The sequence below is a fragment of the Budorcas taxicolor genome, chromosome 25, assembly GCF_023091745.1.
Source record: "Budorcas taxicolor isolate Tak-1 chromosome 25, Takin1.1, whole genome shotgun sequence".
Taxonomy (NCBI): Eukaryota; Metazoa; Chordata; class Mammalia; order Artiodactyla; family Bovidae; genus Budorcas; species Budorcas taxicolor.
The window spans coordinates 45,407,729-45,422,851 of NC_068934.1; the positions used below are offsets into that span (position 1 = coordinate 45,407,729).

A 15,123-nucleotide genomic window follows, 5' to 3' on the forward strand; every position below is an offset into this window, starting at 1 on the left:
TTAATGTCTTAAGATGCTGGCTAATTTATCTCCACTCAGTGCTGAGGCTGTAGTACTTATCTCACTAAATCCTTTCATGTAAATTTCAGGTATCTGTTCTCCCACTGAAGTTTGTAGTTTGAGCACAACTGAGAAAAAACCAGAAGACATTCATGGTAAATTAAGTCATACAAATACAAAAAAAAAACCCTTAAGTGTTAGAAATGTTTATTTGTCAAAATATATATATAAAAAAAAAAAGTGGGAGAAGTGGAGTAAAACAAGGCTAAATTTCAGCTACTGCTGTACCACGATCACAGGTCAGACATAAAACAAAACAAAACAAACAAAACAACCACCAAAACCCCAATGGTCTTAGCAATTTCAGAAGATTAGCTTCAGTGTTAAGAGTCCAGAGCTAACAGAGAAGAGTAAAAGGTTGCTTGCCTCTACGTGGTCATTTTAAAGGGAAAGGAGATGTTGCAGGTAGGCAGGGAGAAGGGGTCAACTCCTAAGGAAAGCAAGATAAGAGGGATTCCACTGTACAGGAGAAAGGGGACGCCAACATAATTCTTACCTAGGGCTGCTCAGAGGCTGGGAACGTGAGGAACAGAAAGGCTACAGAGACTAGTACCAGGAGGAGAGAAAAGTGAACGTAGAAGAATTAAATTAAGAAAGAAAACATAGTTGGTCACAAACTCCTTTGTTTACTGAAACATGAAGCAATGGAAACATCCCGGCAAAGGGGACCGCGCGGAGCAAGTTCTCATATATGACCGCAGCCCGAGGGTTCAGTCCGCAATTATCCTACCTGAAAGAGAGCACAACACAAGAGGCTTACACAATGCCTGGAGAGCAGCTTGGCTCCGAGTACAGGGGCCCTGGTCCCGTCCTGTATTCCAGGGGGAAAAAGAACAGAACAAAACAAAACCAAGTCAGACTGGATCAAAGTTACATCTCATGTAATCACCTTTCTACTATGGCTATAAATAGGAATCTACTTATATACAGAACAAGAAGCAATCTGGAAGACTGCTATATTGGTGATAAATATATCTTTCTCATTTTTTTACCCATCTTTTAGGTAAAACTACTTCTGTGATACAAGGCTATTGTCACTGAAACAAAGAGCATACAGATATCAAGAACCGTAATTTAATTTTTGGTTTCAAAAAATCAGAAGATGCTAGGTCTCAAATATGGTCAATTACACTATTCTAAATATGCCTCATTTTAATCTTTCATATAAACACGTTTTCAGAAATGACAATCATAAAGGGTTTCAAGGAGTGGTTCATTCATCCTCCAACATACCTGCATTATCATACTGTCACAGATTTAGTCACAATTACAGTAGTTCCTTTAATTGACCAAATCTCCCTTACCAAAACAAGAGAAGAAATCCTAAATTCTCTAATTCTTCCATTGGTGATGGGAACTCCAGACACCAATGGCTGGGGGAAAAAAAAAGTTAACTCACACCAAGTTCCTCTACTTATTACAGACAAAGGGCCAAATCTTGGTCTTGATCTGTGCCAATCGACTTCAAAAGCTGTGACGTTCTTGAATCAGTTCTGCTAGGGTGAGACCCGAATTTGGATCCCCAACAGTTCTGGAGTATTTCATCCTGGCAGCCTCATTAACATCAGGCTCCTGGGACTGCAACCAACTCAGGGTTATTCAGTCCATATGAGGTTCATACCTGGAAGGTAAGTTTCTTTAACAGTCATCACTAAAAAGAGGTTAGTTGAACAACCACTGCTAGCAGTCAAAAACCACGTAAACACACCTTAGTAATACTTTAAAGACCACAATATATACTATTTAATGTTTAACTTTGGAACATAGTTGAGAGAAATGTACAGTTATCTAGAAGACACCACCTTACTTAAGAGGCATATCCTAACTTGATGGAAGACCAGCAGCATTAAAAGATTAATGGCAGACCACACTAGTTGTTAAGATGATCTACTTCGTGCACATGAACACTCACTGCTACACAGCAGATCCCTGTCTTGTCATAGTCACACAGGATATAACATCACAGGTTCATATATTTCTCACTAAGCAAAAGGGAAAATTCCTGTCACTTGGTTTTCTTCTACTCATACATCAAAGAGGTATGTTAAGAACCCTGGAAACTCGCCCTGGAAACTCGGTGGTAACTCAGGTTAACTTTCCTACTAGGCCTCCAGTTCTGCTGATGCTCAATTTCAAGGTACTAGGTATCAATCTCTAGATACTCCAATTATACTTGACATTCCAACATCTTTGCTTATATTACCTGAAAGAGGAACAATTAAACTGCCAGGGTTACCATCAATGGGATTTCATACACTTCAGAAAATTACCTGTTTAATCTAGCTCTTTACATGTTCTCTAACAAAAAGATCCCCCCAATTTGCTGGAAGCAATGGGAAGTGTCAGGCTCTAGATCGTAGCATCATAAGCCATGCAGAAATACAGCTAAGTGCCCATGGAGAACAAGATGCTCTGGATTACTAATAAGGAAGGGACTCCACGGAATCCAGAGCAGACAGTGGCATCAAAACATTGCTTTCCAGCAAGTGTCTTGGAACTAAATGCCTAACACTCAGAGGATTTTATTTGGCTTATTTATTACAAGAGTTTTCGCTGATAAAGGCTCATGAGCTAAGTAACAGTTTTATTAGCAAATTGGAAATCTGAAGTTAGTTTTACTCCTCATTGGTGACATTAATTATTAACTTCTGAACCTGTACTCTTCAATGTACATCACAGTGACTTTTGTGGTGGAAAGAGAAAGTGGTTTTGGACTCAGGTAGGCCTGACTATGAATTCTGGCTTTACCTCTCAATCACCAGATGACATCAGACAAAGCACTTAACCTCTCTGGGCCTTAGACTCCTTTCTCCGTGAAAGAGAAAGCATCTTAAAACCTCGCTGTATCATTAAATGATGTAATACATTAAACGATGTATGTATAGAGAGTACTCAAGTGTTAGTTCTCTTCAACTATGTTTCTTGTAACAGATCTGCTTACATTTGATTAAAGAACAATATCCTAATAAACTGAGTTGTTGTTTTCCTGGGATGGACAAGTTGGTTGGAGTTGTAAACAAAGACCTCAACAGGCCAAATGAAGCTCTGGCCTAGAGAAATATTTAAGACTAAAATGCAGTGACTACCTTTTGGATACTGTCCTGACAGCAAACAGGTGGCTTTAGCCTCCTCTCTGTGGCAAGGTCTCCCTTCTGGGGAACTAAATAGAATCTCTTAACCACACCCACCCCACTCTCACCTCCAGTTTTTAAAAGGCTGAGTACCGTGCTCGGTCCACATACTGCTCCCGTTCATACCGGGCCATGTCATACAGAGAATTCCGTGCAGCTGCTGAAGCCTGAGACAGCTCACTCTCTGGCCCATAACCGTAGCCCTCTCCAACTGTGGGGAGTACAGCTGCACCACGACGCAGGGGGCTCCTGTCCCTTCCGTAATAGGAGGACGTGGTGGCAGCGGCAGCAGCCATAGCAGCTGAGGTGGCAGCAGCGCCTGAGTTTGGCAACAGGTGTCTGTCGTAGGGATCAACGGAAGTGGAGTTGAGGTGACTGGCCACAGCTGTGTTCTGGACTTGAGGCAGATGAGACATGGTCTGCTCTGCATAGTTGTAGGCGGAAGCTGCTGCTGCTGCTGCCACTGCCTCATAAGAGCGGACTCGGTAACGCTTATAGTAGTCAAGTGCTCCATACGCGTCGTTGTAATACATGGACTCCCCGTAGCCCATGGTGTAAGGTGTGCGCACCGCTCCATACTGTTCATTATACTGCTCGGTCAAGTCCGCCACGCGGCCCGAACGATCTACTGGACACTCTTTGGACCAGTGCCCCTCTTTCCCACACCGATAGCAGCCGCTCTGGTCTCCCATCCCAGGGGCAGTGCGAAGCCGGCTGGTGGACAATTGCACGTGCATTCGTTTGCCTTTAGGAAATAGATGTAAGAAGATTTATTATAACTCGTTAACCTTCCTTGTCTTCCCCAAACTCAACTAGTTGGCAAGACACACAAACATACAAACACACACTCCTACAACCCTATTTCAACAACCCCCTCCAAAATAGAAGCTGAAGTTTTAACAGATGAGACTTAGAAAATCTGAGTCCTCAGAAACCAGTCAATACTTTCTACTTACACCAGCAGACTGGGATTCCCTCCTACTTCCGTCTCCAAGACTTTCTTCTCCCCAACACAGAAATTGAGAGTTTCCACTTTTCAATACTAAGACTAATATCAAAACCTGACAATTTTTCCAAATCAAATATCCAACACCACCTCAGTTATGCTCTGCAGAGTAAAGCATCTTACCAACCTCTCACTGATTTACTCAGGGCCACATAAGGCCTAAGCATGTACTGTAGCTTAAAAAACCACAGTATATGTTGTCCATCTTGTTTCTTCCAGCCATTTTTGCAAGTGTCACCAGAAGGCTATGTTGGGTACACAAATCATACCTGGTGCATCATCTGCTTCAACTCCAGGACCTCTTCAGAGTTAGTTATAAGACCTTTCAGACTTCAATCCCACCCCCACACTGCTTTTTAAGCAAAGGTGAATCCACGCCTGCTGCGGAAAGAAAACCACCTGACCCAGGTCTCTCAACAGCAAGAAATGGTTCTTGAAGCGGTACTGGTTTCTTAGGGACAGTGTGTTTTCATATAATGGAATGATTGGCATTTCATCCTGTTATGCAGTAAACTACATAAACCTGTAAACAATTCTTTACAGGGAATTGTCTACTTGTCAGAAAAATGCAGAACTGGCCTAAAGGCTTCAGGGCACCCGTACAAACAAGCCACATCCATACTTGCAGGAAATGACCAGCACGAGGAACAGCTAAGAGAAGATAAGAGAAGAAACAATCTTTGCCCCGGGCTTTGTACAACCAAGCCCACGGACCCTTGCTAATGAAAGCATCCAAGGTCTTTAAAAGCAGTTTGAGAAAAGGCATATTCTTGGCAGCATTTGGTGCCAAACTGCCTAAGACTTTGGAGATCAAGTCAATGCTTTACAGATCGTAGCCAAAAGCAGCCAGCACAGAAGTAGAGAACTGGGGCTTTGCATCACTCTAAAGGGCTGCTCAGGACAAATCCCCCCTCCGCGATCAGCAGGTTGCTCTCTCTGTAACAGACCTTGTTCTGGATGCAGCTATGCGGTAGGAGGCCTCGTGCTCCACCATCCTGTTGGAAACAGCCCGATTCAGGACGGCAGCCAGAACAGCGCCATGCACTGACCCTGAGAGGGGAGCGGGTTAGTGCAGTAATATCACTTTAGTCAAACTCAGTTCTGCCCAATGTCCAACATTCCTACCACCCCAGTTTCTAGTAGCTGCTGCCTCAAACTTAAAACCCTTTCTTTAGCAGAAACAAAGGTGCTCAGGTTTTTACTTCCAGCTGCTAGTAGACAGGCAGCATCCACCATAAACACTGATACAGTCAACAAGATACCAAACAGCAATTTAATATGAAAGCAGCATGTAGCCATCCCATTATTTTCACAGATCCAGATACTCCCATTCTTAGAAGTTATTACAGGTCAAATGCTAACTGTGCTTAGAACAGAAACACACGGATTTTTGCCCCAATTTATATCCCAAATGTAGAATTCCCTATAATTTGGACTAGAGGGATTACAAGCTACTTGGCTTTCAAACATGCATGGTGACATTAAACGTGTGCGATAGAAACAAACTGTTTCAATTCTGAAGTCAGTGTAACCAAGCCAATCTAAAAAGCAGCCAATCCAGAGACCTAGAAGTACATTTTCAAGGAAAATATGTAACTAAATCCTTTACAGATTATGGGTCCATTTTTTTTTGAGAAGCAAAATCCAGTTATTTTTTTTTTTCCCCTTGATGTTTCTATTACTACATACAATCTCCACCACTGCTTTTAGAGTGGAACTCAGAAGTTTATAAACATCTGCAGTAGCTGTAAAAAGGATTCAGGTAAACAACTTTTAAAATCTAGAACTAAAAGATCTACAACAGAAGGGATAGATTTTTTTCACATAATCTTTCCAAAGGTTGTAACCAGGTGTTTAATGTAAATTTCTTAAAATTCTTATGATAACTGAAATATACTGTGCTTCTCTATTACCTTAAGGAACCAATGCAAAGAAAACTGAAAGAAGATTAAATTCTACTACTCTACTACACTTGGAGAGGCCAAAAGCTTTAAAATTTTCTGCAATCTCCAAGAAAATTACTGAGGTATGTTGCCAACATTTCCCAGAAAACCAGCCTCCACCGCCCACAAGTGTTTTCTTTTGAAAGAAAGAGGTGGGCAACCTGAGATCCTCAATGCTGAGCTCCTACCAAATAACAGAACCCAGAAATTAGGGATATAGCTTGATATACAACTGTACTCCAATTTAATGTTTGTTTACATACTGGTGAAAAACAAAACACATAAACTCATATAACATTCCCAGCTAAGCTGCCTGAGTTATTACTTGGGAATAGCTTCTTCAGGGTCCTTCACTGCAAACTGCTTGCTAAGTCAGTAGCGGTTCAGTTCACTGCTGTTTATGGGGAGGAAACATCCCCAGAGACTCAGGTAAACTCAGATTTTGCTGCTTTCTTTTTAAGTCATACAGTCAGGAAGCCTCAGTAGCAGCCATTAACATATAAAGGTTCAAAAGATGACCAAAGTGGCACTTTGAGGTCCCCTTTATTAGGGGATGAGTAAAAAGGCTTTATGAAAAAAATGTGACAAATTGTATCTAGATTGTATTTTCTGTAAGACTGCAACTTTTTATCCAATGCTAAACTTTCTCTTGTCATCTGGAAAAAAAACAAAGCTGGTTATAAAAATGTCTGTACGTAAAACATAATGAAAAGTTGAGTGCTTGCTCCAGAGGGCCCAGGCTAAGAACACGAAAACCAAATAAAGGATCCTTTTTTTCCCCCCAATAATGACATTTCAAAAAATCTCACAGATCATTGTGTTATTACATCCTGAATGAAACCCACTGTATTAAAACATTTCTTTCAAGCCAACCCCCCTCTCAATTAACTGACGTCCATATACCTATTTCTGATCCTATTCTTTTACTCTATTGCATATTAAAAAGGTAAAGACAAGCAGTATTATACTAGAACATCACTGCAGTTTGTACCAGACTTTAACTGCATTCTTTCACATTTTGCTTGTTACCTATCAAGAGAGAACTCCCATTTCCTCCAACACTGTCCATTCATGATGCCCTCCTCATCCAATGAAAATAATTCAGGGTATTTTTAAAGGTATCTGAAGGGCAACAGCTTTCCAAAATAATAAAAGAAAACCAAATATAAATGAGGAAAGGTATTACATTTTAAAGAAGTTTCTAACCATCACAGAAACATCTGTTGTTGTAAACACCACTCACCTTTTATCACACAGTGCTTTTACTGCCAAAGCACTTTCACATCTATCACCTCATTCTAGCCTCACTACCATCCTGTGAGGGAGGTACGGCAGGGACCATTATAACTCTACTTTACAAGTGGGGAAAATGAAGCACAAAGAGGTTAAAACACTTGTCCAAGCTCATATGACAAATAAATGGTAGCAAGTCTCTACAGTTTTTGCCCCGTGCTTTAATGAGCAGCTAAAAGCCAGGACACCACTGGCTGAAGCTGGAAATATCTGATGCATTATTTGCAATCTCTACTATCTGCAGACTTTCTTACCCTTTTCTGGTCAACTTTTCCTCTTCTCCATTTTTGTTCTGTTTTCTAGGTTTAGTAGAGGACCCTTAAGTACATCTTTACAACCCTTTTAATGGTACTCAGAGAAAAAAATGATCTTAATTTATAAACCTGAAAAGTGGATGTAAACATGTGGTCTAAGACGACACTATCAACAAAAAGCTTGTAGAACAGCGCTGTACAACAGAACTTCCTGTGATGATGTAAATGTTCTGTATCTGCACTGATACAGTCACTACTAGCCTGTATGACTTCTGAGTACTTGAAATGTGTGCAGCACAACTGAGAAAGTGAACTTTAAAATTTATTTAATTTCAATTTGATAGCCACATGGGGCTAGTGGCTACCATATCAGCGCAGTTCCAGAGGGTCTTCAACCTCCTGTAGTACTAATGACAACGTATGTACTTTTATTAATGATATAAATAATTCAATAGGACACCCTAATCGGAATCTCCTCAGAAGCAGAACCATAATTCCCATTCAACCTAACATTTTTAGAAATGTCCTTTTTTCCCTTTAAGATTAAATAATAGTATGTGGAGCAGAATACATAGCAGTTTTTGGCTCTGCTTATATAGTTCATCACATACTCAAAAGATAACCCCCCAAAATCAGATTCACCACCCAGATTTACAATACAGAGATTCTTAAAGATGTCTTTGTTCTTTCCCACCATAGCCCATTGCCCAGGGCAGTAAGGAGTATAAACCCTATGCATTTAAACTCTCAAATAGATAAGGCTTCCTCATCATAACAAAAGAAGCAAGTAAGCCACAGACCTTTATCCTCTTCTCCCATTTGCAGATTAAACTTCCTACAGCACCCAAATGAATGACGCTTGCAGGAAAAAGTGACCTACCGTTTGTGATTCTACAAAGTTGTTGAGAAACGTCTTGGCAAATCTGAAAAGGAGAAGCGTGTGCTTCTCCAAGAGTTGTGTTTAAGCATGGTAAACATAACAATCGTTCTATTATCTCCAGCTAAAGTGGAACGGAAGACACCACCCTGCCAGCCCCATGGTCCTCTGTTCTTGTCTACACCTAGACCCCACTCGGTTTTGCCACCCAAGCCCCAGAGCAGTTCACCTTGAAACTCTGTGTTGTCAAGGCCCCTGATGGCCTCCACTGCATCCTCAGCCCGCTCCATGTGTACAAAGGCATAATCTTTCACGATGTCACATTCGATGACTGGACCGTACTCCTCAAACTTGGCCCGGAGCTCTTGGTTGGTACAGGTAGGACTGATGTTGCCTACATGCAACTTGGTTGAAGCTTTGCTCTTATTCTTGCTGGCTTCCACGTTGATGTTCACCCCGTGCAGCTTGTAGTGGTGCAGGTTGCGGATGGCATCCTCGGCCGCCGTCTTGTCCTCTATGTGCACAAAGCCGTAGTTCTTAATGATGTCACATTCCAGCACCTTCCCATACTGCTCGAAGAGCGAGCGGATCTCCTGCTCTGTGGCCTCCCGGGGCAGGTTTCCGATGAACAGCTTCACCATTCTGCCAAGAGCCTGAAAGAGAAGAAAGGACATTTTCAGAAGTTAGAGGCGAAAGTTTCAATGCACTGCATTTCGGATTAATCCTCCCAAGTTCTTGGTATCTTCAAGATGCTCTCACAGACGCTCCTTCTTTTTTCAGTAGCGGGAGAAAGGTTAGCTCTTAAGGAGTAGTGTAAGCTGTGTGTAACACGCGAACGGATCGGTTGTCAGCATGCACTGCATAGTCCCTCGTGAAATAAGGCGCCCTTTAAGTAACAGGCTTAGCTTGAAATACTCCTGTTCGGGGGCAGGTAAGAGAAGAATCCAAACGGGGGGGAAGAGGCATATATCTAACTGTCCCTGGTAACAAGGTTTTGGAGGGAAACCTGTGTACCTCTCTTCCGTGAAGCATCACCGTTCAAAATGCTTTTACGAATAAAAAGGCCCCCTTTGCCCCAATTGGGACCCCCACCCCCGCCCTGGTGACCCAACTCCAGTGCCTTTTCCCCAACAAAGACTCGACCCCTGCCCCGCCCCCTCCGGAGACCCGGCCCCGCCTCCTCCCGTTGTCTTCCCCGGACCTCCCGCCCCAAGAGAAGAAACCCAAACCCTGGGCCATCCCCGTCCGCCAGAGGCCCGGCCGGCCCGGCTCTCGGGCTCCCCACACGCCCACGGATACCTTGCGCACCTCCGGGTGGCAGCAGCGCTGGCGGCGGCTCCCGCGTCAGAGAGAACCCTACAAAATGGCGACGGCCGCTCAAACCTCGGCGCGACCGGGCCTTTCTCGCGCGCCACCTGACGCACGCGCGAGTGCGCGCTGCCCACCCCCTCCTCACCCTCGCGGGAGCCAGGCGACCAATCCCGCGGCCGCGTACAAATGGCTGCCCAGGGCTCGGCTCCCAGTCGCCCCGATAGGGGGCGGGGCCCGCTGTTGTCGGCGCGGCGGAGCGGAGGTCAGCCCGCCCCCTGGCCCGGCTAGCCAATCAACGCCTTGGACGGTGGTGTGGGTGGGGGTCGGCGCTCACGCGTCAGAAGGCTCTGGGCGCAACCAGTGCCTTGGGGAAATCGGAAGCCCGGGAGTCACAGTGGATCATAATGGATCCATTCACAATGGATCGTGCTATTGGGCAGTGTCGGGGGGCGGAGGTGGGGAAGGACGGCCGCTGCTGATGACAAAGGGTTATCCCACTGAGTCCCCGAAAAGCGGGTTTTCTTAGCAATCGGCCAGCCTCTACGGTAGCTTGGGGCAACATTTTAGGAATACAGGTGGGCCACATTTCAAGCAAACCTGGCCTTTTTTTTTTTTTTGGTAGAGCTTTATAACATAATTCAAAAAATTTTAATTGAAAACATGTACTTCATTGGTGAGGAAACAGAACCGAAGATGGCAGAGCTGAGATAGCTCGTAGAGGCATTCTATCCAGGTTACACTCAAATCAGTTGGGTTTTGTTTGTCACATATACACGAAGGCTGGTTTCTCTCCCTAGCTAGAGAATTAAGCTCTAATTATGTGTCCTTAACAGTTCCCGATTCGTGGTGAGCACACCAACGAATGCTTGGTATAGAGGACCAGAGAGGTTTCTTGTTTTGGGGACAGGCCAGGGTCTCCACCTCCAGACCAAGCTGCTGGAGGACAGGGCAACTGACCAGGGCATTTTCCAGCTTTCAGAATTCAACTGTGGTCCAAGGGCACCTCCTGCTGGCAAAAAGGAAGTTACTAAGGGGGTTTATTACTCACTGTCACCTTTGGACAAAGAATAGACGTTTATGGAGATTGATGGACTTAGCTTATCTCCAAGTAGAGCATGCCAGGATGTTTGGTCCATCACCATTCCTCCTTGGTATCTTTTCTGATACTATCAGGCACAAACTCTGCCTGCCGTCCTCTTCCTCTCCAGCTACTTGGTTACATTTCTTTTACTGAATTCTTTGTTTTCCACCAATTTCAGAAGAGGCACTGTCCTTTCAATTCTGATAACACTCATGCTTATCTCCCACCTAATTCTATTTAACCCTCCCATTCCCTTCTTCTCTTGGTCATTTCCCAGTTTCTCTCTATAGTCAGACTTTTAAAACACCAGCGAGGGACCCCTTTGCCCATTTTTGAAATAGTTTTTACTCATCTTTGCTATTAATTTTTCTAACTTGGATTTCTTCCCAGTGTTTCAGGGTGGATTTTTGCAAACAGTGTGAACCTGCTGTTGCCCACCTTTATGCCTGTGTTTTGGGTTCTATCTTCCTCTCCAATTGCGCAAGTTTTCTGAGGTTACCAAAACTAATATCCTTTTAACAGTTTGCACCCCTCTAAAATTTTTCGTTCGTCCACCATCCTTTCCTCCTGTGTTTTTATACTGTTTCTCCTCATAGCTCTGACCATACCATTCCATCTTCTCTCCCATCTATTTCCCTATTCTTATCTATTCCCTTTTACCTCCCCTTCCCTTTCCCTCACTTTTTGAAAATGAAAGTTGCTCAGTCGTGTCTGACTCTTTGCAACCCCATGGACTATACAGTCCATGGAATTCTCCAGGGTAGAATACTGAAATGGTAGCCGTTCCCTTCTCCAGGGGATCATCCCAACCCAGGGATCGAAGCCAGGTCTCCTGCATTGCAGGCAGATTCTTTACAGCTGAGCCACAAGGGAAGCCCTCGTAGGCAACCGATAAATGAATTTAGAATGTATTATTTTGTGTTCTTGCAAGATATATGTTTTTTAAAATTGAAGTATATTTACCATGTCGTGTTAGTTTCTGGTGTACAGCAAAGTGATTCAGTTGTACATATACATATACTCATTTTCATATTCTTTTTCATCATAGGTTATTACAAGCTCTTTATTTATTTGTCTTAGTTGTGGCATGAAGGATCTTTTTAGTTGGGGCATGGAAATGTTTAGTTGCAGTATGTAGGATCTTGTTCCCTGACCAGGAATGGAACCCAGGCCCCCTCAATGGAAGCTCAGAATCTCAATCACTGCACCATCAGGAAAGTCCCTACAAGATATTGAATATAATCACCTGTGCTATACCTTAGAACCTTGTTGTTTGTCTATTTTATATATAGTAGTTTGCATCTGCTATTCCTGAACTCCTAATTTTTCCTCCCCTATCTTCCTCTTTGGTAACTATAAGTTTGTCTTCTGTAAGACATGTTTTTTTAATGCACATTTGCTTTTTCCATTACAAAAAATGTTTCATTGTGGACATTTTCAAAAAGGCACAAATAAAGAATATTATGAAATCTTCTGGGCCCCTTACTCAGCTTTGACAGTTATCAACATTTGCTCATCTTATTTCATACAGCCCCTTTGCTTTGTGTGTGTGCATTGGGGCTAGAGTTTTTTTTAAGGCAAATTCCAGTCATAATGTCGTTTCACCTATAAGTTTCTCACTAACTGCCTCTAAAAAATCAGCTCTATGCGATGCTACTATCATGTGATATTGGTATTTAAATTTCTACTGGATTGTCCCAAGTATCTGTTTTTACATCTGGTTTCTCCTAATATGGATCTAAACAAAGTCCACCCTTGTTCATTTGGGTAAATGTTATTTGGGTAAATTGTGTTGTATAGCTCATTGTCTCTTTTTTCACTAAGCACTATGTAGTTCTTGTTGTTTAGTCAGTAAGTCCTGTGTCTGACTCTTGCAACACCGTGGACTGTAGCCCACCAAGCTCCTCTGTACATGGGATTTTCCAGGCAAGAATACTGCAGCAGGTTACCACTTCCTTCTCCAAGGGGATCTTCCCAACCGAGGGATCAAACCCACGTCTCCTTACCACTGAGCCACCAGGGAAGCCCTAAGTTATTGTGTGGCATCTAACTGCTGAGCAATACTCCACAGTGTGCAGCCACCATATTGTATCTATCTCCCAGCATAGGACACTCAGGTCGCCTCTAACTCCTTATTCTTATTATAAATAAGCTTGCAGTTGACATCCTTATGTTAATTATGTGTACCCTAATAGATTGGTGTGAAAATTTGAGGGGAGTTAGGACTGGGATGGAATTTCTGGGTTGCTGAGTCATAGGGTATACATTAAATTGTTACCAACCAGGGTTCTTGGCTTTCTCCAGTCAATAGAAATTGATCAGAGGCCAGACAAGAAATTCAGGCAAGACTCTACTGGGGCCCCTGTTGCAGCAGCGGGGAAGTGAGAACAAACAGGTCCCCTTGCTGGCTTGCTCCCCAAGGAGGCGCAAGCTTGCTCTTTATATGGGGTGAGGGTAGGGGTGTGTCCAGGGGTTGGGTTGGAGGCCTGGCTTAGGTGTTTTGCCGCTTCCTTAGGTGGTGGTGAGTGCAGGGAGCATACGCAGTAGCCTGCTTTTGCTTTTTGCTTCAGGCACCTCAAAAGTGGCAGTTGTATTTTTTGGTCTCTTTGTATCTTTGGTCCAGAATTTGCCCAAATTGTGCATGCACACAGTTATTTTTAGTGTCATCTGAGGAAAGTTGTGTCTAGGCACAAGCACTGTAGCACTGCAGCAAAAGGTCCCAGATCCCAGGACTGTCTCAGAACTAACTTGACCAAGTAGTGTCAGGTTGTCCTCTGGAAACCAGTCTACCTCCCACCCGAGGGATCCCGCATCTCAGTGTCTCTGCCAGTGTTTGACATTATCCAGTTTTCTAATTTTTGCCAGGTATAAAATGGTATATCATTGTTGCTTTAATTTGCATTTCTCTCATTACTAATGATCCTAAACATCTCTTGTTTCTCTTAAGTTTGGGAGGTTTACTCTTCTATAACTTTAAATCACTGCAGATGGAGATTGCAGCCATGAAATTAAAAGACACTCCTTGGAAGGAAAGTTATGACCGACCTAGATAGCATATTCAAAAGCAGAGACATTACTTTGCCAATGAAGGCCCGTCTAGTCAAAGCTATGGTTTTTCCAGTGGTCATGTATGGATGTGAGAGCTGGACTGTGAAGAAAGCTGAGTGCCGAAGAATTGATGCTTTTGAACTGTGGTGTTGGAGAAGACTCTTGAGAGTCCCTTGGGCTGCAAGGAGATCCAACCAGTCCATTCTGAAGGAGATCAGCTCTGGGATTTCTGTGGGAGGAATGATGCTAAAGCTGAAACTCCAAAACTTTGTCCACCTCATGTGAAGAGTTGACTCATTGGAAAAGACTCTGATGCTGGGAGGGATTGGGGGCAGGAGGAGAAGGGGACAACAGAGGATGAGATGGCTGGATGGCATCACTGACTCAATGGACATGAATCTGAGTGAACTCCTGGAGTTGGTGATGGACAGGGAGGCCTGGCGTGCTGCGATTCATGGGGTCGCAGAGAGTTGGACACAACTGAGCAACTGAACTGAACTGAACCAAACTTTCCTGTTTATATCTTTTCCCCATGTTACTTGTCAGGTTACAGTCTCTTTTTTGTTGCTGATTTGTAGGATTTTCTTGTCTATTCCAGATATTAATCTCTTATTGGTTTTGAGGCAGGAGGTAGATGGATCTCTCTGTAATAAAGTGATAGGGGATTCATTCCCTGTGGACTGAAACTCCAAGACAAGACTAGTAGGACAATTAAGGGAGAAGGCTGGGCCCTGACCAGACCACATGTTTCTGATTCTCGAAGACAGGAGACCTCTATGACCACACACGTGCAGAAAGGCTCCTTGGAGGTCAAAGGGGAGTGATGTCAAGGGATGCTCTACCCACATGCCTTTATGGTAGAATCCATGGGAGGCTCCTGAGATGTACAAAATATGGACTGTGAACCAGGCAAATCAGAATGATTGGCCAAAGGAAATCTGAAAGAAATGCCCCATAAAAGTAATTCAAACTGCCACAAGAATGCAACTCAGCAACATGCTCTCTGAGTCCATCTGTGTGTCCAATGTCAGTCAGTTCAGTTGCTCTGTTGTGTCCAATTCTTTGCGACTCCATGGACTGCAGCATACCAGGCTTCCCTGTTCGTCACCAACTTACTCA

The 15,123-nt window shown here is 43.5% G+C and overlaps 1 protein-coding gene across 2 annotated transcripts; it reads right to left on the reverse strand.

The window, feature by feature from the left end:
* Positions 1 to 230: 230 nt before the first annotated feature.
* On the reverse strand, positions 231 to 9,969 carry LOC128068722 (RNA-binding protein 4B). 2 transcript variants are annotated; one of them, XM_052661912.1, is made up of 4 exons: positions 9,873 to 9,969; positions 8,794 to 9,217; positions 3,260 to 3,936; positions 231 to 790 (listed from the first exon to the last, which is right to left on the reverse strand). In XM_052661912.1, exons 2-3 carry the CDS (start codon positions 9,203 to 9,205, stop codon positions 3,269 to 3,271), a joined length of 1,080 nt encoding a protein of 359 aa, XP_052517872.1. In that variant the 5' UTR covers positions 9,206 to 9,217; positions 9,873 to 9,969; the 3' UTR covers positions 231 to 790; positions 3,260 to 3,268. The 2 variants fall into 2 exon arrangements, with proteins under 2 accessions (XP_052517872.1, XP_052517873.1); XM_052661913.1 differs by lacking the exon at positions 231 to 790 and adding an exon at positions 1,559 to 1,681.
* Between the last annotated feature and the right edge of the window lie 5,154 nt (positions 9,970 to 15,123).

What these genes read in the sequence shown, in the direction of transcription:
- LOC128068722 (XM_052661912.1), bottom strand. Translation starts at nt 9,205, where the DNA reads ATGGTGAAGCTGTTCATCGGAAACCTGCCCCGGGAGGCCACAGAGCAG. An exon ending in TGACAACACAGAGTTTCAAG is followed by an intron (nt 3,937 to 8,793) that starts GTGAACTGCTCT and finishes TATTTCCTAAAG; the next exon opens with GCAAACGAATGCACGTGCAA.